The 22,717-nt window shown below is 32.8% G+C and overlaps 3 protein-coding genes across 5 annotated transcripts; 1 reads left to right on the forward strand and 2 right to left on the reverse strand.

Moving 5' to 3' along the window:
- The first annotated feature begins 1,258 nt into the window (after positions 1–1,258).
- LOC123691842 (muscle LIM protein 1) lies at positions 1,259–9,939 on the forward strand. 3 transcript variants are annotated; one of them, XM_045636424.1, is made up of 11 exons: positions 1,259–1,414; positions 2,009–2,142; positions 3,328–3,493; positions 4,535–4,661; positions 5,113–5,209; positions 5,396–5,480; positions 6,146–6,442; positions 6,527–6,659; positions 6,875–7,062; positions 7,811–7,967; positions 9,050–9,939. In XM_045636424.1, exons 2-11 carry the CDS (start codon positions 2,028–2,030, stop codon positions 9,170–9,172), a joined length of 1,488 nt encoding a protein of 495 aa, XP_045492380.1. In that variant the 5' UTR covers positions 1,259–1,414; positions 2,009–2,027; the 3' UTR covers positions 9,173–9,939. The 3 variants fall into 3 exon arrangements, with proteins under 3 accessions (XP_045492380.1, XP_045492382.1, XP_045492381.1); XM_045636425.1 differs by lacking the exon at positions 1,259–1,414 and adding an exon at positions 1,523–1,665; XM_045636426.1 differs by lacking the exons at positions 4,535–4,661; positions 5,113–5,209; positions 5,396–5,480; ... (3 more) ...; positions 7,811–7,967; positions 9,050–9,939 and adding an exon at positions 3,702–3,900.
- Positions 8,166–8,952, reverse strand: LOC123691852 (selenoprotein F). The gene is made up of 2 exons (XM_045636437.1): positions 8,828–8,952; positions 8,166–8,749 (listed from the first exon to the last, which is right to left on the reverse strand). The coding sequence occupies exon 2, from the start codon at positions 8,702–8,704 to the stop codon at positions 8,195–8,197; it is 510 nt and encodes a 169-aa protein (XP_045492393.1). The 5' UTR covers positions 8,705–8,749; positions 8,828–8,952; the 3' UTR covers positions 8,166–8,194.
- A 4,406-nt stretch (positions 9,940–14,345) lies between the features above and the next one.
- On the reverse strand, positions 14,346–22,334 carry LOC123691831 (DNA repair protein complementing XP-C cells homolog). Its single transcript, XM_045636407.1, has 10 exons — positions 21,743–22,334; positions 21,191–21,309; positions 20,162–20,429; positions 18,535–20,061; positions 17,961–18,235; positions 17,459–17,700; positions 16,919–17,144; positions 16,465–16,633; positions 15,960–16,114; positions 14,346–15,769 (listed from the first exon to the last, which is right to left on the reverse strand). The coding sequence occupies exons 1-10, from the start codon at positions 22,134–22,136 to the stop codon at positions 15,578–15,580; spliced, it is 3,567 nt and encodes a 1,188-aa protein (XP_045492363.1). The 5' UTR covers positions 22,137–22,334; the 3' UTR covers positions 14,346–15,577.
- Positions 22,335–22,717: the final 383 nt, after the last annotated feature.

Consider the following 22,717-nt stretch of genomic DNA (forward strand, 5'->3'; position numbering starts at 1 on the left):
AGCTTTCCGCCCTCGGCTTCGCACGCGTTTTTTGAAGAAAAACCCGCATAGTTCCCGTTCCCGTGGGATTTCCGGAATGAAACATATCCTATGTATCAATCCAAGTTACCCTTTGTATATGTGCTAAATTTCATTGTTATCGGTTGAGTAGTATTTGCGTGAAAGAGAAACAAACACACACACACACACATCCTCACAAACTTTCGCATTTATAATATTAGTAGGATATTACAAAGCTTTATAAAGATTATTAAATCTTCTTTGTATTTATATGTTGATTACAACATATAAATACAATCAAATCATTACGTTAAAAATTTCAGTCAATAAATATCGATTTCAATAAATATTACCTATGTTACGAATTACGTGATAAATATAAGTGGGCACTGGGCTGACTAAGATTTTCAGCAATGTGAAGCAATATATTATGTATTATCAGAACGCATATTCTTGCTAACTCTACCACAGTTTGCTTTATTTCACTGACCTATATTGGAATAAATTATGCAACTGATTGAATCAGAACTATAAAACGTGGGATTACTAAATCTTTTTCTTACACATCTTCATAGTAAATAATGACGATGGATGCAGTCTATAAAATCTGTATATGTATAATAGACTGGCCATTTTTCTGTAAATAATGGAGATTCAAATCTTCCTCCATTTAAGCACAAACTCAATATTTTACATTATTTATGTACAATATACATAAAAGGGTTATATTGAATCTCAAAACTGTATCAAGTATCAATAATTTCTCCATGATTATACATTAGGTATATCACGTCATACCACACTAGGTACCATACCGTACCTACTACTGCATGCACTAGCGATGCCATCGTTGGAACTTGGATCTTATGTTTATGTTTATTTGTATGTTTGGCTAGACATCTTATAGTTAATTGAATCAATTCGATATAATGACCAACTAAACGTACTTATTATGAATAAGTACCTACTCAATTATTGTTGAAGATTGTTGATCCTGCGTTATTTTTACGGATCCCCAATAAAACTTTCATCTTACAACTTATACGAGTAGGTGACTCTTTCGAACATATTTCACGATATCGATTGACTAAGATAATTTACATCTGAAATGGAAGTAACTACTTGTTTATTTACTTCCACAAAAGAAAATTATGTGAAAGATGACTTCTTGAATATTCGTTTGGGATAGTATCCTCTGGATGCCTAGTGTTAGGGTGGGTGTGGGGGTGGTGATGACTGTTTGTGAGGGCGGTGCGCTTCCCCACCACTGGGGCCGTGTGCAACCCGCGCATAGACTACGGTGGAGCTCTGCCCTCGCGCATCATTCGACCTCCGCGCACAACAGTCTAGGCAACAACGCCCTGCACTGTACACGCGTTCGGGAGCTCGACTCTCGTAGCGACACGACGAACAGGTCCGTGTTTCGTGAAAGTGATATCAAAACCTAATCATAACATAGCATTATCGCGAGTGACTTTGCTTCTTCCTAATGCGGTCTATTAATAACGATGCATTGCCGCTCCAGTGGCGTAACTTTACCTGGACGGCCCAAATTAGGAGCGTTGTAACCGCAGCCTACGCGCCGCCCGCCTTACGTTTCACGTGTTCTTTACGTAAAATATTTGTAGCATTCTAAGGGGGCCCGTGGAGCTAGCATATCGTTCGGTACATGTGATTGTTGAGCAATAGTGTCAGTTTGGATACGATGGATGTGGTGCAGGCGACTTGGAGATAAGCCAACGAACATTGCATTATTCGGAATGGATTTTGTCATCTGTTCAATGATGCTTACGATCATTCCTATTGCCACTGAAATAATTTGACACACATAGCATTCGAAATAAAAATATACCTAAAGTATTGCATTTAAACCAACATAAACAATTCGATCAATATCGCCTGTACTACTTCAATCTTAACTGAAAACTAAAAGCTCGCCATCCTTAAACGCAAGGCTATAAAATCAAAAGCACAAGGCAAATCGCTAATAATATACTTTGCTTTCCAGGATAAGTTAAGCGAGCACAATGCCTTTCAAACCAGCAGATAACCCCAAGTGTCCGAAATGCGGCAAGTCCGTATACGCGGCGGAAGAGCGCGTCGCCGGTGGCCTCAAGTGGCACAAAATGTGCTTCAAATGCGGTATGACTACTTTCATTACTTTAATTTTCTTTAATTAAAAAGAAAAATGGATGCAAAATAAAAATAATATCTTAGTTTACGATGCTTGAATTACGAAAACTGTTAAGCAGAATGAAGAAATAGAATGAAAGTATAATATAATATGGTACTGTATAGCACACATAAAGCACATAGTTAGGATTTTAGACATTTATTGAGTTGTTATAATCACAATATTTTAATTATCACAGAAAGTTGAAAGAGACATTTGAAACAGATATTACCTAAATTACCTCAATTATTCATTTTAAAAAGACAATGAGAAAAAAATCTTATCTATACGTACCAAATATGCAATCGAAAAATGCATCGAATGTTTACACAAAATCTCGCTAAAACGTAGTTTTAGTTAGAGACCTTGATATTAAAATTGCAAACAATTAAAAAAAGTTATGTCCATAGCAGCTACAATGTAATTTTATGAAATACCTAGTAATTATATTTCATCTCAACTCACGATCTCAGATTTCCGTATAATACTTTAACCGCAATAATGGTTAAGCTTATTGGCACTCTATCTAGAGCACATTTAGATATGTCTATAGTATTTCCTTACTTGATATCAAATGCATATTAATTGTTTTATGGTCAGGTGCTCAGTCTTTTGTTTATGTTATGTAAAAAAAAACATACAATTTTGAAAGAAGTTAAATATCAATAATAAACATTAGGTCCCTAGTTAATTATCCAACATTCTAAGAAAGTACCAACTTTTCCCTTCGTTAACGACAATGTTTTATATTAGCAAATATATATTAGTTATAGGTACCTATCATTCTCGCTGTCCCGGCAAACGTTGTTCTGCCTGTCTCTTATTACTCAGGGGTGTTATAACACCTAGATGTTATTCGTAGACCTTAGACCCGAAATGCACAGAATTTAATGAATTACCGAGGACTTTAACTTCTAACACCGCAAAATAAGAATGATAGGTATAATATATTGTATTAGAAGATATATTATTGCATCGCACTAGGCTGTATAGTAATTGTGTTAATTGTTTTACTGACGTAACCAGCAGCAAGATAATGTTTCAAATCCCAATACTACCGAACATTTTAATTTTTTTTTCGAAATTCTCACATGAGTACCCATGCTATTTATTCTATAATAGATAATAACAAGGTGTCTATTGTTTACAATTAGGTCTCTGCCAGAAGTTGTTGGACTCCACAAACTGTACAGAACACGAAGGTGAACTTTTCTGCAAAGTTTGCCATGCGCGCAAATTCGGACCAAAAGGATACGGCTTCGGTGGTGGCGCTGGCTGCCTTTCCATGGATAGCGGAGACCACCTGAAGGGCGAGAACGCGTGAGTAATAATTTTATTCACACTCCCGCCGCCCGCGCCACTGAGGGTCTTTCCTTATCTATGGTCGCTAGACGACCGGCCTATTGGCCCGTACGTAACAACATTAACAGCGTGTACATACACTCATAAAAGTAGAAAGCGCGCGCTCGGCTGTAAATTTTGCGCCGCCTTACACGTGCATGATCAGTCTCCGTTTATGTCGCAACAGGAATTGATCGCGAGCAGTCGTCCAGCAGTGCTAGCGGATCGCCGACACACATCTCGGCCCACCAGCGGCACCTTGTCACCGTCATTCTTAATATAAATTAGTTAGTTAGGATTATTTATTCGCTGTCGCTTAATTTATTTTGTTAATCGGTATATTTTAATTTATAAGAGAAAAAAAAAATAAAAGAGTCGACTACCAACTGTGTATTGCTTGAAATTTTAAAATGAGTGGGAGTTCGGCCGTGCCTGGCGACGGTCCTAACCGACCCTTGGAGGGCTCCCGCCAGCACGAGCGCATTCCTATTCGAAACCTTCCCTCCCTTACAACCGGGGTGACCCCGACACAGTGGAGCAACGGTGAGAATACCAATATGTAACGCCTCAGCACGACATCGAAACGCTCGTTACGCACCAATAGAGCATGTTAGAAAGTCACACTATCTCTTCTTATTAACCTGTTGCTACAAATTGACACTTATTAATAATTGCTAACGCTTACTATGTTCTTAAACTGATCAATGTATGTGATGGGATAAGGAAAGTGCCCTCTAAATCGTTAAGCATAGTTGTTGTACGGAGTGGCCGAATTAAATGGGCCGATGCGGAGCGGGTGGCCGGGAGCCCTTACCTTCTCCCATTACGGCGGAGGTGCGCCGCCGACTTCATCTGCTTCGCCGTCATTCGTTTGATGAATTTAAAAAAATGAATTTATATGTAGGGGCTACTGGAGAGCTCTGGAGCCCGATAGCCTTTTAACATCTCTTCTGTCATAATTGCTCAATCTCCACTTTTGCCAATTGTGAACACATAATAACTCTAAAACCATTTATACAGAGGGGGCGTAAGAACCAATGGAGCGTGCTTAGAATCACGCGTTATTGCCAAAGCTCCACCTGGAGAAGGATGCCCGAGATGTGGCGGCTATGTATATGCTGCAGAACAGATGTTGGCTCGCGGAAAGGTAAGATATAATACGATTAACTTATTGATTTTAAATATTATTGAATTATTTCTACTTGCTAATGAGATGTTGCGCCTGCTCATTTCAACAACATAATTAAAAATTAATTCTTCTTTTTAAAACGAGTCACAATATTTAAGCTATAACCCATAATAATTTAGTTGTGAGTTCATCTAAAATAGAACATTTCGTCGTAGGCTTATCACAAAAAATGCTTCAAATGCGTAACTTGCCACAAGCAACTTGATTCAATGATCCATTGTGACGGGCCAGATAAAGAGATATATTGTCGAGGTATTTCATGTCTTTAACCCCTGGATATGGTTTACCCGATGTAATAATAACCGCAAGCGCACAGACATTCTGCGTATTATTTATATTATGTAACTTGCCCGCATGTTCCTTGTAATGATGCCCCTGTTTACTCCTTTTGTCTTCACTGTTTGTCCAGGCGTGGCACAGGGAGTGTTTCAAGTGTGCCGATTGCTTGAAGCGGCTGGACTCCACGAACTGTTGCGAGGGTCCTGATAAAGACATTTACTGCAAAGGTTTGTTCTTTCATTGACTTATCTACTAACTACCCTAATTATTTAAAAATAACGTCTTTCTGAGCGTCGATAATATTTCATGAATATGTTTTATTATATGTTCAATTTCATAACAGAATTCAATGTATAAAAGGGTATTTCAAGATAAATTGTGGCTATAACCTATAAGAATATTTTTGATTGCAGTATGCTACGGAAAGAAGTTCGGTCCTAAAGGATACGGCTATGGTAAAGGTGCCGGTGTTCTTCAGAGCGACCCTTACGCCAATGGGTAAGGATTTTTTTAGAATAGATCATAATAATATGAACCATAAGGTTAATCAACTTTCTTTACAATTGAGTTTATATGACAATTAGATTAAAGGTAAACTGGGGTTTTAAATTTACAGTTGCTTATGATTACACAAATACTGTCTTTTTCTTGGAAAATTTTGTAAAATAAGAGTTTATTTATAGATTGTTTCAATGGAAACAAGACTGTAGGTACCTAAGAATTCTCAGGTTACAGACAGGTTTAGGATATTTCCATCGCATAGTCACTTTCATAAAAACAGCTTATAATACAAACAAGAGATGGCAACGTGCCAATATTAAAATAGAACGCCCTGTCCGTTCTCGAACCGACTAATTTTAATATAGACGACTTGCCACGCGCTTACGACATATTTAATCCGATGCAGATTCCACCGATTTATTTTCTTTATTATTGGGTCACACACGACCTTTGTGTTTCCATTGCATACTTATTTACGTAATATACGCAGAGCGGTCATTCAGTAATCGTACAAAATTATTTTTAGGATAAGAACTAGCGATTGAAATTACAGTAAACATAAGACGATATGCATACGATTTCGGGGCCATACCTACCCACCTACACTAGTTTTATTTAATTACTTCAAAATTAAAATACTAACAAGTTTGTTTTATTTATAGCGATCACGCACCCAAGACAACGGTGATTGATACAGCCGCTATCCAGGCACAGCCAGGCAAGGGTTGCCCGCGATGTGGTGGCGTGGTCTACGCAGCGGAACAAGTTCTGGCCAAGGGACGTGAATGGCATCGCAAATGTTTCAAGTGTCACGATTGTATGAAGACACTAGATTCGATCATCGCTTGCGATGGACCGGACTCAGACGTTTACTGCAAGACCTGCTACGGAAAGCGTTGGGGACCTCACGGATATGGATTTGCTTGCGGATCTGGCTTCCTTCAAACAGACGGACTATCGTAAGTCTTAAAGTTTTAAGCACATACTTTTATGCTCTTAAAGTGTACCTATGAAATATTTACTAAAATTAAACAATTTTATAGTGAGGAAGAGATTTCGTCCAACCGCCCGTTCTACAATCCTGACACAACATCAATCAAAGCCCCCAAGGGACAAGGATGCCCACGTTGCGGTGGAATGGTATTTGCCGCTGAACAACAATTGGCCAAGGGCACTGTAAGTATTAATAGTTAATAAAGTGGATTTACAATTATAATATTATGTACATCATTGAGATATTTTAAGCTTAAGAAACTTTAGTCTTATTCAAGTGTCATTGAACTTTAGCCTTATAAATTTAATTTCAAATTTAAAGGATTATCATTTCTTTACATAACTAATTAAAAAAAATGCTTTTGAATGAAAATATTCAACACTTTTTATTCTTACAGATGTGGCACAAGAAATGCTTCAGCTGTGCTGAGTGCCACCGTCCATTGGATTCCATGCTAGCTTGTGACGGTCCCGACAAAGAAATCCACTGTCGGTCTTGCTACGCTAAACTCTTTGGACCAAAAGGATTTGGCTATGGCCATGCCCCTACTCTTGTATCAACTGACTCTGAACCCACCACTACATAGTAAGTACATTGAAATATTAAGAGATTTGTATAAGATAGAATATAGAACATCAGCTGATACATATAATGTTATGTATTTATATATACAGTGGATTTCATTAATAACGACCTCGGTTGTAACGACCTTTCGGTTATAGCGACGTCGAACTTACGTCCCTAGAATTTGAAGCATACTTTCGTATAAATCCATTCGGCAATAGCGACTCCGGATATAACGCCTAATTCGGGTATAACGACTTGTTTTTATGAACTATTTGGGACAGATTCCTAGAAATTCATTGCGGATATTGAGACGGAGTCGGCAAAGGCGCAAAGACTCATTCATCAACTTTAACTATTAAGCTTGTATTATGTAGGAATGTAAACAAAGGATAAGAATCTTTTGTTTACATTCGCAGATGGTCAAGTGATTTGTTTCTGTGTAGGATTACTTAGCACGTGCATGAAGTTAAAATTATGAAGCAGTGCACTATAACTCGTTTTTTTAATAAAAGCCTTGTATTATATAAATAAGTGATAAATAAATAACTACGTATGTATATATACATAATGTACGTGATTTTTTATTATTTCGGATATAGAGACCTCCGGATATAGCAACAACATTAAAGTGGTCCCTCCGCCGTCGTTATAACCGAAATCCACTGTATCTAGTTTGCATTTTTAAAGAATATTTTTCTTCAAAGAGAATCTTAATTTTTTAACCATAATTGGTAGGTAGGTACTAAATGTAATATTTATTTTATAGCACTGAGCAACTCCCATTCACTGGAGCTAAAGCAGTCAAAGGACAGAAAGGCTGCGCTCGCTGTGGATTCCCTGTGTATGCTGCTGAACAGATGAACTCCAAGAATGGCACATGGCACAAACGGTGCTTCTCATGTGCAGACTGCCACAGATCTCTTGTAAGTGTTCTCAAAATAAAAGAACTAGGTATTAACAAAATTTTAGAAATAAAGTATCATTAGTACTCTTTGATCAGGGCAATAAGTTTTAAATCTTTAAAAAAATATGTTTTTTAAATCTTATCATAGACTAAATTTTAATACATTTAAGTATCTAATACCTAAATAGCTGCCAGGTCCCAGGGAATAATAAGACAATTCAAGTTATATAAAGTTGTGTATTGATATTAAATTAAATTTGTTTTCAAATAACCCTTATCCTCATCTTCTTCTTTGACTAAATGGGTATTTAGGAATTCTTCAACGGAGTCAGTGTTCCACTTTTCAATTGCAACTGTGTCCTTAACAATACCATCTTTATCAAGCAGTTTAATAATTGGATCCAGCCCTCGTACATATTTTATTTGAAGGTTAGGGAACTTCGCTGGTCTGTCACTTTTTACGAATGCTTGAATTTGTGGATAAGCCGGGAATTTACATGTACACACCTCGAGAATAGCTCGTGCGTATTTCTTTTCCTTCGGTGCAGATTCGTCATTGTGACAACATTGCTTGCAGTGTTCTACTAATTGCTCTAAGCTAAAATCTTTTAACTGATCACAAGATGAACATAAAAGATTTGATTTAATAAAACCAAGTGATGCACAATCTTCAGTAGAAAACTCTGCAATTCCACTTTGAACTATACATAACACAGTGGCTGTGAATATAAAATATTTAAAAGCACTCGGTATCATTTTTATAATTTAGAACTAAAAAGTTTAGTAAAAATAATCACACGGTTGCTGTTACTAAAATACGAATTTGATTATTTATAGGTAAAATAATTCGGTTATCTACATCTAATAATCGAAATTTATTAACAATAATTTACATTCACGAATCAGACATCAATGATCAATCACTAATCAGAATCATCAATCAAGCAAAACCACGACCAACATTTGTGACAGTGACAGATGACAAATACAGATACATTATTGCTAAAGTCTAAACAATTTCAATAATCGTATTATCTAAGTTCAAAGATAAAAATATTGAATCGAAATTGATATATTATAACCATCTTTTTTTCTTTTTAGGATTCGACGAATTTGAATGATGGGCCCAATGGTGAAATTTACTGCCGCGGATGCTACGGTCGGAACTTCGGACCCAAGGGTGTAGGTTTCGGTATGGGCGCAGGCACATTAACAATGGCCTAAATAAACTATGAAGCTGGTCTTTATAGGATTTAAGTGTGAACGGTAGCATGAAAGGAATATAATCTGGGTCATGTGGCTACCTTTTCATCATACCATGTATTAAACTGGATTTAATAATGGTTGATAAAACAATATGAGACTATTTGAATAAATAGATATAATTATGTATTTTATTATATAAGACCAAATATTTTATGGAAAGAAAATATAAATTAAAGGTTACATTCCTTTCCTAATGTACAAACTGGGATGAATGTGTCTGGGCCCTTAGTTTATAAATTCGTCATAAAATATTTTAGACTATATAAAATGCATAGGTATTTAAGTATTTAGTAACTAAGGTTTATTATAAATAATAATATACTATTATTAAAAAATATATAAAAAAGTAAAAAAAAAGAAATTAGTTGATGGCATTGTGATTGTACCTTATTATCGCTTTTGATATGAGGTGAACTATCCTGTATACGCGGATAAGATTGCAGTGTGCAATCGTTTCGACCGACCAGATCTCACTGTGAAGATCTGAAGTGAATATACACTTCATCATTAGTATATTATTATACCAAAGATTTGTACATACTATCGTCTTTCATTACTTTATTGTTATACAGCAATAAGCTGTGCTATATCTAATAACAACTGCTTGACGCTTTTGCACATTACAATAATGTAAAATAAAGTTAAGACAGCTTATTGCAATTATTAAGCGGCTATAAAACATAATTGTATCATTTTTTATTAAATAAACTCGCTTAAAAAACAAATCTTTTATTTATTTGACACCTTTAGGAACTAAATGTGTAGGTATTCCTTTTTTTATATTATATTTTGGGTAATTTCACGCCACTGATAAAATATAATTATTCATCACCAGTGACAATAAATTCTTAAAAGTACCATGCAAACATTTATTTTTATTCAAAATAACGTTGTTTCAAAATATCATTAGACAATTTTTTTTCACAATAATTCAATTATTTCAATAATTCAACATAGACATTAAGTTGCAATCAGTGGCGTTAGGCGTAGTTGCTTTCGCGGTTTTAGCAGTAATAAAGAGCCTACAGGGACAGCTCCGTCACGCTGGAACCCGCTTTAAAAAAAACCTTACTTTTTTTCAGCCTATTTTACCTACAAACGATGCTAATAATTGTAGTATAGGTCAATTTTTTGTAGTCTTATTAGTTACTTAGAAAACATCATTGATATCGTTCGAAGTAAAAAATATAAATAATAGCTTGTTGATTAGTTTTGGAATGGGTTCCAAATTGATTGTAGTTTATTGTAGTGGCAAGAAAATTCTTTATTTGCGTTGTTTTATCTCAAATTATTGCAAGAAGGTCATAATAACAAGATTTTAAAAAATAAATAACACTTGTTCAAAAACTACAAACGATGCTAATAAATGTAGTATAGGTCAATTTTTTGTAGTCTTATTAGTTACTTAGAAAACATCATTGATATCGTTCGAAGTAAAAAATATAAATATTAGCGTGTTGATTAGTTTTGGAATGGGTTCCAAATTGATTGTAGTTTATTGTAGTGGCAAGAAAATTCTTTATTTGCGTTGTTTTATCTCAAATTATTGCAAGAAGGTCACAATAACAAGATTTTAAAAAATAAATAACACTTGTTCAAAAACTACAAACGATGCCAATAAATGTAGTATAGGTCAATTTTTTGTAGTCTTATTAGTTACTTAGAAAACATCATTGATATCGTTCGAAGTAAAAAATATAAATAATAGCGTGTTCATTAGTTTTGGAATGGGTTCCAAATTGATTGTAGTTTATTGTAGTGGCAAGAAAATTCTTTATTTGCGTTGTTTTATCTCAAATTATTGCAAGAAGGTCACAATAACAAGATTTTAAAAAATAAATAACACTTGTTCAAAAACTACAAACGATGCCAATAAATGTAGTATAGGTCAATTTTTTGTAGTCTTATTAGTTACTTAGAAAACATCATTGATATCGTTCGAAGTAAAAAATATAATTATTAGCGTGTTCATTAGTTTTGGAATGGGTTCCAAATTGATTGTAGTTTATTGTAGTGGCAAGAAAATTCTTTATTTGCGTTGTTTTATCTCAAATTATTGCAAGAAGGTCACAATAACAAGATTTTAAAAAATAAATAACACTTGTTCAAAAACTACAAACGATGCCAATAAATGTAGTATAGGTCAATTTTTTGTAGTCTTATTAGTTACTTAGAAAACATCATTGATATCGTTCGAAGTAAAAAATATAAATAATAGCGTGTTCATTAGTTTTGGAATGGGTTCCAAATTGATTGTAGTTTATTGTAGTGGCAAGAAAATTCTTTATTTGCGTTGTTTTATCTCAAATTATTGCAAGAAGGTCACAATAACAAGATTTTAAAAAATAAATAACACTTGTTCAAAAACTACAAACGATGCCAATAAATGTAGTATAGGTCAATTTTTTGTAGTCTTATTAGTTACTTAGAAAACATCATTGATATCGTTCGAAGTAAAAAATATAAATAATAGCGTGTTCATTAGTTTTGGAATGGGTTCCAAATTGATTGTAGTTTATTGTAGTGGCAAGAAAATTCTTTATTTGCGTTGCTTTATCTCAAATTATTGCAAGATGGTCACAATAACAAGATTTTAAAAAATAAATAACACTTGTTCAAAAACTACAAACGATGCCAATAAATGTAGTATAGGTCAATTTTTTTTAGTCTTATTAGTTACTTTTTGTAGTCTTATTAGTTACTTAGAAAACATCATTGATATCGTTCGAAGTAAAAAATATAAATAATAGCGTGTTGATTAGTTTTGGAATGGGTTCCAAATTGATTGTAGTTTATTGTAGTGGCAAGAAAATTCTTTATTTGCGTTGTTTTATCTCAAATTATTGCAAGAAGGTCACAATAACAAGATTTTAAAAAATAAATAACACTTGTTCAAAAACTACAAACGATGCTAATAAATGTAGTATAGGTCAATTTTTTGTAGTCTTATTAGTTACTTAGAAAACATCATTGATATCGTTCGAAGTAAAAAATATAAATAATAGCGTGTTGATTAGTTTTGGAATGGGTTCCAAATTGATTGTAGTTTATTGTAGTGGCAAGAAAATTCTTTATTTGCGTTGTTTTATCTCAAATTATTGCAAGAAGGTCACAATAACAAGATTTAAAAAAATAAATAACACCTGTTCAAAAACTACAAACGATGCTAATAAATGTGGTATAGGTCAATTTTTTAGGTAATAGGTAATCATCTATGGATTGATATTGAAGTTTTCTTCACAAGTATGGTCAATCAAAATAGTCTCAAAAGGGATCCGAACTCTGGCACTTCGTTATTACAAATCCCTGCTGAGCTAGAAGTGTTAAATAATACGTACATTTTAGTTGGTGCCATAGAGCATATATAATATATATATCAATGAGACTGGTCATTATCGAACTTACTTACGTAGAAGCAACAATAAATGGGAACTTCATGACGGAATCTCCAGCAGCTCTAAGAAAAAAGTAGTGTCTAAAAAGATTTAATGAAGAAAAAAACAATACATATGCTATTTTATGTAATAAAATAATCATAAATATTTATATGCAATTACAAGAGTGATATGTGATATAACTTAGTACTACTATTTGTTATTTTTTTATAATTTCAACTAATAATAAAACTACAAACGACACGAAATCCAAGGCTCATAATTGTTTTGAATATATTAACTTATTGAACACAAAATTTTTTGTTTTTTATTGCTTACAGGGGTTTAGCAGCCACTACAAACATATGAGTTTAGCTACAATCAACTACATTGTTTGTAGTTTTTGAACAAGTGTTATTTATTTTTTAAAATCTCGTTATTGTGACCTTCTTGCAATAATTTGAGATGAAACAACGCAAATAAAATTTTTTATTGCCACTACAATAAACTACAATCAATTTGGAACCCATTCCAAACTAATCAACACGCTATTATTTATATTTTTTACTTCGAACGATATCAATGATGTTTTCTAAGTAACTAATAAGACTACAAAAAATTGACCTATACTACATTTATTGGCATCGTTTGTAGTTTTTGAACAAGTGTTATTTATTTTTTAAAATCTTGTTATTGTGACCTTCTTGCAATAATTTGAGATAAAACAACGCAAATAAAGAATTTTCTTGCCACTACAATAAACTACAATCAATTTGGAACCCATTCCAAAACTAATCAACACGCTATTATTTATATTTTTTACTTCGAACGATATCAATGATGTTTTCTAAGTAACTAATAAGACTACAAAAAGTAACTAATAAGACTAAAAAAAATTGACCTATACTACATTTATTGGCATCGTTTGTAGTTTTTGAACAAGTGTTATTTATTTTTTAAAATCTTGTTATTGTGACCATCTTGCAATAATTTGAGATAAAACAACGCAAATAAAGAATTTTCTTGCCACTACAATAAACTACAATCAATTTGGAACCCATTCCAAAACTAATGAACACGCTATTATTTATATTTTTTACTTCGAACGATATCAATGATGTTTTCTAAGTAACTAATAAGACTACAAAAAATTGACCTATACTACATTTATTGGCATCGTTTGTAGTTTTTGAACAAGTGTTATTTATTTTTTAAAATCTTGTTATTGTGACCTTCTTGCAATAATTTGAGATAAAACAACACAAATAAAGAATTTTCTTGCCACTACAATAAACTACAATCAATTTGGAACCCATTCCAAAACTAATCAACACGCTATTATTTATATTTTTTACTTCGAACGATATCAATGATGTTTTCTAAGTAACTAATAAGACTACAAAAAATTGACCTATACTACATTTATTAGCATCGTTTGTAGTTTTTGAACAAGTGTTATTTATTTTTTAAAATCTTATTATTGTGACCTTCTTGCAATAATTTGAGATAAAACAACGCAAATAAAGAATTTTCTTGCCACTACAATAAACTACAATCAATTTGGAACCCATTCCAAAACTAATCAACACGCTATTATTTATATTTTTTACTTCGAACGATATCAATGATGTTTTCTAAGTAACTAATAAGACTACAAAAAATTGACCTATACTACATTTATTAGCATCGTTTGTAGGTAAAATAGGCTGAAAAAAAGTAAGATTTTTTTTAAAGCGGGTTCCAGCGTGACGGAGCTTACAGGGACCCGTGTTAACGTGTAGAAGTAAAAATTAGCAAAATTCATTCTTTTAACAAAGGTCATTTAGTTAGGTGCCCAATTTACCCAAGGATTATTAAATGGGTTATAACCACATGATATATAGAAAATATACTTGATTTTGCCCGCGGGTTCGTCTGGGCCACTACCACAACCGCGCAGCACATTATATAATTAATATAAGAATTCAATATGAGATTTTTACTTTCTTGAACGAAATAAAAACAACCCATAATCTTATCTCCCGACGAACGGATAAATGTAATGCACGCTACGCCAATGGTTATAATCTAAAACATAAAAATACAGGCACAGAAAATAATACGTAAAAATAAAATACAATAAAAAAAGATTCAATATTATAGTAAAAACAATCTCCACTTCTTCGACTTATCACACGAAATATTGTACTGGTTTTATATTTTTGAAATAACCAATGGTTTCAAAAACAAATATTTAGGCGGTTTAATATTACGATATAGTTAATACATTTCGGGGTGATACTATCGTTTATTGAGTTTCAATATTTACCCGTAATTTTTCAATGAGTCATTTAAGTATCTATAAATTTTCTTAAGGACTTGTATATGACGGTCGACTTGCAAGAGAGATAAATTAAAATAACACCTCTCCAAAGTAATCATGTCTAATTAATTATTATTCTCCATAATATTCTCAATAATATTATTATGATGAAAAACCATATGATTACGATTCTACACATTTTTCGACCTCCTCAGCATCATGAAATAAAATGCATGCAGTTATAGTTTTTTACAGACAATCATAATTATACATTGAACTCATTTTCATTATCAATGATTTTGTGAAACTAAATAAACGATAGTATGCAAGCCTCATTGTAATCTTAGCTTAAAATATGGGCCATATATCTAACTACGATCGACTTATTTTAAATCTAAATACTTAAAATTATGCACAGCATTACAAAACAGGTATATTTTATGAGAATCACAGTAATAAATTGCTTCAAGGATAAAATATTTTGGACATAATTATCAAAATATATCACCGAAGAATTTGGGTAAAAAAAAAAAACAAATAGCCACTTGGACATTTAAAAAATGTGATTTTATCACTAGTACTAAAATTAAGTTTTAAAGCGAAAAGATCTAAAAACTATGTGATGTTAACAATAAAAAAATGTAAATCCATATTAAAAAATTATCGTGAAAACTTTTGTACTTTTACTTAAATCCCTTTCTTGATCACGAAACGCGGTCCTTTAGAGTTCTTTTTAACTTGTGATGTGCTGGGATCTTCAAATCCATACTTAGCCTTGAGTCTTTCCCGTATGAACAATCCTTTTATAAGGCGTCTCCAATTGCCGTACACCCTCGCCTCCATTCTTTCCTGTTCTCTTCTTTCTGTCTCTTCTTGGTCCTAGGATTATAAACAGGATTAAATTTTTAGATCTTTTATTATTATTGAACTACTATTTTATTAAATCAATTAGCCATATAGCCCGGTCAAATAAGACATAAAAATAGTGGTGGATAGCCATAGTTTGCTCAAGAGCTGGAGTTTACCATAACCAAACCAAATAAAAAATATTAAAGTCTAGTGATCATACCTTTATCCAGGCTTCAGTTATAATCTCTTCAAACTCTTTGCACACAACAAAACCATCATACACAGGATGTGAATATCCGCCATTAAAGTCGAAGCCGGTCATGGCGGGAGCACAGTCAATGTTCAATTTTTTCGCCACTTTATTCAGCCCAGGCACTAAAATTCGAATAAAAATAATTAATGTAAATATTACTGAGGATAAAATTAAGCAAGAAACATTCTATAATTATTAATTATTAATAATTAAAAAAAATATATTTGAACTTGTAAGTTGTGATAAGAAACTTAACTTGCATGCAAAACTAACAAAAGATGTGTAAATTGTAAAATATAGATAAAATAATAAAACTGTGCTGAAGGCCTATTGGAAATTAGTTAGATTGGACATCTTTCTGACTTCCTGCTGTGTAAATATTTCCATGGAAATATATGAAGTCGGTTGGTTGCAGTTAGTGTTCTAAATAAGTGTGTATGTGGATGAAATAATATTAATTATTTATACGTACATTTAATGTGAACTGTCCCTTTAGGTAACATGCAAGCTTTGAAAAGCTCCACATTTCCATATGGATTTCTTGGTACTATTCCATTTTCAGCCGTTGGTGGTTCATAGTCTTGCACTTGCCAAGGTCCAAATATCTCAAGTGGTTTATCAGTTATCATTTTATTGGAAAGCTGGGAAAGGTAAACATAAAACATTAAACCAAACTTGTCCATAATAGCAAACTTAAAAAAAATTAAGATAATTTAAGAAGCTATATTATCTTAACATTTTCAAACAAACTTGAAAGTTTATTTATTTTTTAACTATTATGTTTATTGTATAATAACATAATAAAATCTTAAACAATTTTCATAATTATGTAAGTATACATATAAAAATTTCAGCACAATATGCTTTAATATCTTCTATCTATAGTATACCTCTTATTTTTTAAAAAAATATTATTTAGTTATTACCTTATCCCACTTAGGCCTAGCCTTAACAACTTTGTACGGCTTCTCTCCCAAGCGTACAACTTTGGCCTCCTTCACCCACGTGTCTCTCGACCGGCACACGTACACGCACTCGCGCGCATACACGGGCTCGCTGCGTACGAAACCTAGCACGGCCGCATCGGGCGGGTAGATCGCTTCAAACTTAAGTAGATGTCGCTTGAGCGCGTATAGTGGATGGTTTTTGTACCTGTAAGATTTTTTATATGTAAATAAGTGTAAAAAAAGCAGTAAGGTAAAATTCTACTTGTCTACCGCCCAAGAAAAGGTGTTCTTATAACTTTCGATTGTAACAGTTCTTATAACTTTTATCATTGACGAATAATAAGCAGATTTTACCCAGAACTAAATTAACCAAGTAATATGTTGTTAAGCTACAGAAACTAAAAAGTCTGAAATTTTGGAATTGCATGAAAACCTCCAATGACGTAAATATTTACAATCTACAATAATGTAAGCTTTGTCCTATTTTTTATTACCTATATAGTTTAAAAAAATACATACTCTGCTATACTCTTCGGCAACGGTGCTTCTAGCTGCATTCTATCTAGTCTCTCGTCTTCTTCCTTATCCCGAGCAGATTTCGGCCCCAGCCATGGTTTAACAGCAGTATTCCACCAATCTGCCTCGACGCGCTGTTTACGCGTCACCGTGTTCCAGTGCGGTACATATCTTCGCGTTAAATCTTTGAGATAATTATTATTGTCCCAACCAACAACATAGTTCACTGGGTGTGTAGCTTTGCTCTGAAATTTAAAATAAATCAATTCATTTCTCTTGTTCTGTGGTCAGGCCACAGTACTCTTCTGAAGGATTATGCATAATTCTGCATGCTAACTCAAGTTTAGTAGATAGCACAAATCATCAAGAGACTTTAATAATATATATTAAGGTACCTAACTTTATAATTTCTCTTACATAAAATAATAGCAAAGTAAGAAGAGTCATGTTAATTGTAATTGCATGTTTTAAGTAATGAGATACTTTATTAGGCACATATACTTACGTAAATTTCATTGGTACAATGAACTTTGCCGCGAACAACATCAACTGCTATCCACTCTTCTAACTCTTCCACAAACACTTCACACCAGACATCTATACGGTCTGCGGGTAATTCGTCATCGGTTGACACAATACGACGATCAATTTTACGACTACTACTTGGCTTTGGACTTATTTTAGCTGGTTTGAAATCTTCATCACTGTCACACTCTATTTTGTTGGGTGACTCAACTGGTAAGTAATCACTGTCTTCATCTGATTCCTGCTTTATTTTTCCTGAAATAATTATATAAATTGATTTTAAGAATACTTAAATAGAAACAGTTCTGCCATCAAATTGATACAACATTGACATAAAAATTTTACTTATTAGCATTACCACAGACTAATTATTATATAGTTACTACGTATACAATTATTAGGTATTACATATTACTGAAACTATGTTATTGATTTTTTAAAGCACTAAATGCAATAGCCATTTTACGAATAGTTATAAAGAAAAGTATGTTGGTATTCAATACACAATTCAATTACATATTTTTAAATGAATGGTAAATTATGCTAAGCAGTACCTTTGACTTTTCCTATTTTAGATTCTTCCTTTACTGCTCTGACCCTTTTTTTGATGATATTGACCAAATCTTTAGTCACATCATTTTTAGGGTTTAGTTTTTCTTGTTTGATATCTCTATGGCTAACCCTTTGACAGTCTTCTAATAATTCTGCCGATTTTTTACTTCGGCCTACTGAGGTTTTTTTCTGTTCCTTAGGTGAACCAGTTGTATCAAAATATTTACTTTTAATTGTAGATCCTGGAGCACTTTTTGTTCTTGTTTTGACTATCTCAATTTCATTTTTATTGGTGGGCGGATCTGAAGTTTTATTTCTTTTTCTCTTTTGCAATGTTTCTTTTGATGTTGTGTCACTATTTTCAAAATATTTGCTGGATACGCTTTCGTTTTTTTCGTTTGTAACAACAATTTTTGGAGGATCTACAGAATTTCTATTGTCTGTTGATATTGGCGCTTTTTTAGCATTTCTAGTAGTTCGACTTGGTTTTTTGGTGGTATTACTTTCCTCAATATTGTCACAATCCTGTTTTTGGCGATTAAGACTTAATGACTTTCTTGGCTTTCCTGGATTGCTACTGGCACTAGTATTTGCTTCTGGTTTTTGCTCTTTTAATCTTGTACTAGCCCTTTGTTGTTCTGTGTTCTGAGGAGTGTCAATAGTGTTGGGTTCAACTTTATTTGTACTTTTTGTATTTGTTCTCCTGGATCTTTTAGGAGGTGAGACATCCTTATTTTCTTCATTATCCTCAATAGTATGTTTATTATTATTTTTTGCAACATTTTTTGTTCTTCTAGTTCTACTTGATGGCAAATCATCATTACCATCCACTTGCATAATATCTTCCATTTCAATATCACTGTCACTACTATCATAGGTACCATCCAATTGAGGTATATTTTTCTTTCCTTTCTTCGACTTTGTAACTTTCTTTTGTGGCTCTTTTTCTTTATCTTTTGTCTCTGGTGCATCTTTAGTTTTCAATGATAATGAACATAATTCAGAATTGGGAGGCCTAATGGGCAATGTAACAAAATTGAATATAACTCGACACTGTAACCCAAGTGATCTGAGCATGGCTACAAAAACATAAACCATATATTTCTTTGTAGTGAATACTCTCTTTTTAATTTGTTCTAGTAAAATGTTAATCAATTCGGGGGCTTTGGGACGGAATTTGTTTTCATGCTTGTCTTGATTTATTGTGACTTTGTCATGATACCATGATGTTATTTGTTCAACATATTTCATATCAACTCTTTCACCAGGATAGCATTCCTTTGAAGGTACCAAAGATAAGGCAGCTGCCAACATTGACTGATCATTTAATACTTTGCTAACATAATTTCCATGTCCAAGCCAGCACAACACATGTACTTTGTGCATAAAAACTTGTTGTTCTTTTTTTACTCTATTTATTTTTCTTTTCATCATCATTTCTACATCAACCTTTTTTGACTTCCTACATACTAAATCTGGTATATCTACTACAAGTTGTAATCCTTGCTGTGGTATTGTAGATTTGCTTTCTGAAAAATTTTGACAGGTTTTTAATAGGAAAAAGATAAATACATACCACACATATAAAAAAACAGGTTTGCACAGTATGTATTAGAATGAAATTTTTACCTTTAACTTCTTCCCAATCCTCCATTTCTGACTCACTGTCATCTAACACTTTCTTTGCTTTTTTCTTAGATTTTACTGCTTTTCCTGGCAGAACTTCCTCTCCGAGAGCCAGAAGATCCTTAACATTTGATTCATTTTTGTCTTGTTTCATAGTATAATTTTCAATTGACATCTTAGTTTCCTCAATTTTATTTTTATGTTTCTCCAGTTCTAAAAATGTCTTTTTAGCAATATCTTCACTTTCTTGCGTTTCATTATTTGACCACACCTGTAAAACAGACAAACTGTATCAAAATTTCATAAAAAACTGAAAGCTATAAATTTTACTATCTTGATGAAATGAGCTATTAAATTGTTTATTATCATGGATATTCTATTTTACAGAGAGTCACAACAAAACAATTAATGTGTGAATAAAGATATTATTATTTTATTACTAGCGGTCCGCCCCGGCTTCGCCCGTGGTACATATTCATGTTTTCTCTACATAAGAACCATTCTCGAACTTCAAGGAATATTATAAAAAAAGAATTAATGAAATCGGTTAAGCCTTTCTCAAGTTATGCGCTTACCAACACATTTTGGGATGCATTTTTATATTATACTAGCGGTCCACCCCGGCTTCGCCCGTGGTACATATTCATGTTTTCTCTACATAAGAACCATCCTCGTACTTCAAGGAATATAATAAAAAAATAATTATCGAAATCGGTTCAGCCGTTCTCGAGTTATGCCCTTACCAACACATTTTGCGATTAATTTTTATATTATAGATTATAAAAACTCCCAGGAACTACATTCTATTGCATATAAGCAGTGGTCGCATTACAAACAGACTGAAGACACTCATATTCAGATATTTGTAATGTTAGGTTAGATGCTTGTTTTGCAGAATAAATAAAACTTACTACCACAGGCTTGCAAATAATGATTCTCTATAGTTTTACAAGTTACAACCTTCATTGCACATACTGCATACTTGTGCGAAGTATACTCGGGTCAATAGTAATATAAATAAATTATACTAACATCTTTATATTCCACATTTGAATTTTTGTCATCATCTGAATCTTCATTTTCTTTGGTAAATATTGTTTTAGGAATGTTCTTTTGTATGCTTTTTTTCGGTTCATCATCATCGCTGCTATCTGTAAAGTGAAACATGCTCAAATCTACACAATGCTCCCAGAATTCTCTTCTTGTTGCTCCCTTTATTGTCAGAATTTTTGATATACAGGGTTGTAAGTTTCAGTTCAATCCAATCATTGAAAAGAAAGAAAAAGGGTTTAAATGATAATGATTCTAATCATGTTTGTACAGTTGGATCCAACTCATCCAGGGGTTATGAAAATACCTTCAGATTGACTTTTTGTAAATTTTAATTGTAAAACATTTAAAATCTACCTACTTATACGTGATTGTTTGATTACATTTTAAAATTGTCTATTACCTTATAAATCAATAAAGTGGTTTTATTATTATATAAATAAATGTTTACATTTTGTGATCTTGAAAACTGCAGAAAACTACTGTAGTAAGTAGTTTACTTTAATAATTTCATATAAATATTAAAATACATACCACTTTCAGAGAGATTTAGAACTGCAGGTAGCAGCTTATCAGCATCAGTTAAATCTTTTACCGTAAATGTTGGAATATCACTCATATCCGTCTCAGTGTTATTTTCAGTTTGTTTTTGAATAGCATTGAGAAGCGATTTTGTAAACTTAAGTTTATTGGGTTTTTTGGACATTTTATTTGAACATGAACGAACATTATTCGTTTTTTTCTTGTTATTTTTAAATTCATCCGCGGATTCTGAAGCATTATGGTAGTCCTCTTCTTCTTCGTCCGAGCTTGAATGTTCTGAAATAATGGCTTCGGAACCAGAATCACTAAAATCTCCCGCGTCTGCGTCACTATCATCTTCGTCTTTATATACAGTATTTATAACTTTTTTCCTTGTTGAAGGCATTTCAACAATGGTATTTTAATTAAATTAGAAGGAAGTATAATATTTTTAATTTTCAGAACTGATCGAATTTAAATATTGTTGTGAAATAATGTACAAACTACAATGTGCGCTAAGCGCTTAAACCTTCAACCAATAGCATTTTTGTTGATAAAATTATATAAAATCTGATTGGAGCAAAACAAGCAAAACGATAACTTTTTTATATTTTTGGCATATTATGACATTAACGCAATAGTGTTACTACCTACGAAATAACAGAATTTATAGTTTTATACAGATAACCAAAGACGTTGATATGGAACATGTCAAGGAACATGACGTATTACCACAGACAAAATAATATACCACTCCCCCAAGAAGCTTATATCCTTAGATTACAAAATAAAGTACAGATGGAGCATGACAACCGCCCGTCGCCCTTGTCAAAGAAAATACGAAATCAAAAACAAATACGTCGCTGCACCAGTGCTATAGCGCTTATAGTGTCATGCAATACGTCAAAAAGGGTTTGCAATTTAAGTAAAAAAATGCCGTCTTGTGATAATAAAACGCTGTAAAATTTGTTCCCGAAAACAAAAAAA

The sequence above is a fragment of the Colias croceus genome, chromosome 5 (genome assembly GCF_905220415.1).
Source record: "Colias croceus chromosome 5, ilColCroc2.1".
Lineage (NCBI taxonomy): Eukaryota > Metazoa > Arthropoda > Insecta > Lepidoptera > Pieridae > Colias > Colias croceus.

Excerpts from the sequence above, each read along its gene's own strand:
- LOC123691842 (XM_045636424.1), top strand. The coding sequence starts at position 2,028 with ATGCCTTTCAAACCAGCAGATAACCCCAAGTGTCCGAAATGCGGCAAG. Across the intron at positions 5,481-6,145 it reads AGCGACCCTTACGCCAATGG|CGATCACGCACCCAAGACAA; the intron begins GTAAGGATTTTT and ends TTTTATTTATAG. Across the intron at positions 6,660-6,874 it reads AACAATTGGCCAAGGGCACT|ATGTGGCACAAGAAATGCTT; the intron begins GTAAGTATTAAT and ends TTATTCTTACAG.
- LOC123691852 (XM_045636437.1), bottom strand. The coding sequence starts at position 8,704 with ATGATACCGAGTGCTTTTAAATATTTTATATTCACAGCCACTGTGTTA.
- LOC123691831 (XM_045636407.1), bottom strand. The coding sequence starts at position 22,136 with ATGCCTTCAACAAGGAAAAAAGTTATAAATACTGTATATAAAGACGAA. Across the intron at positions 21,310-21,742 it reads TCTAAATCTCTCTGAAAGTG|ATAGCAGCGATGATGATGAA; the intron begins GTATGTATTTTA and ends TTCACTTTACAG. Across the intron at positions 20,062-20,161 it reads GGATTGGGAAGAAGTTAAAG|AAAGCAAATCTACAATACCA; the intron begins GTAAAAATTTCA and ends AAAATTTTTCAG.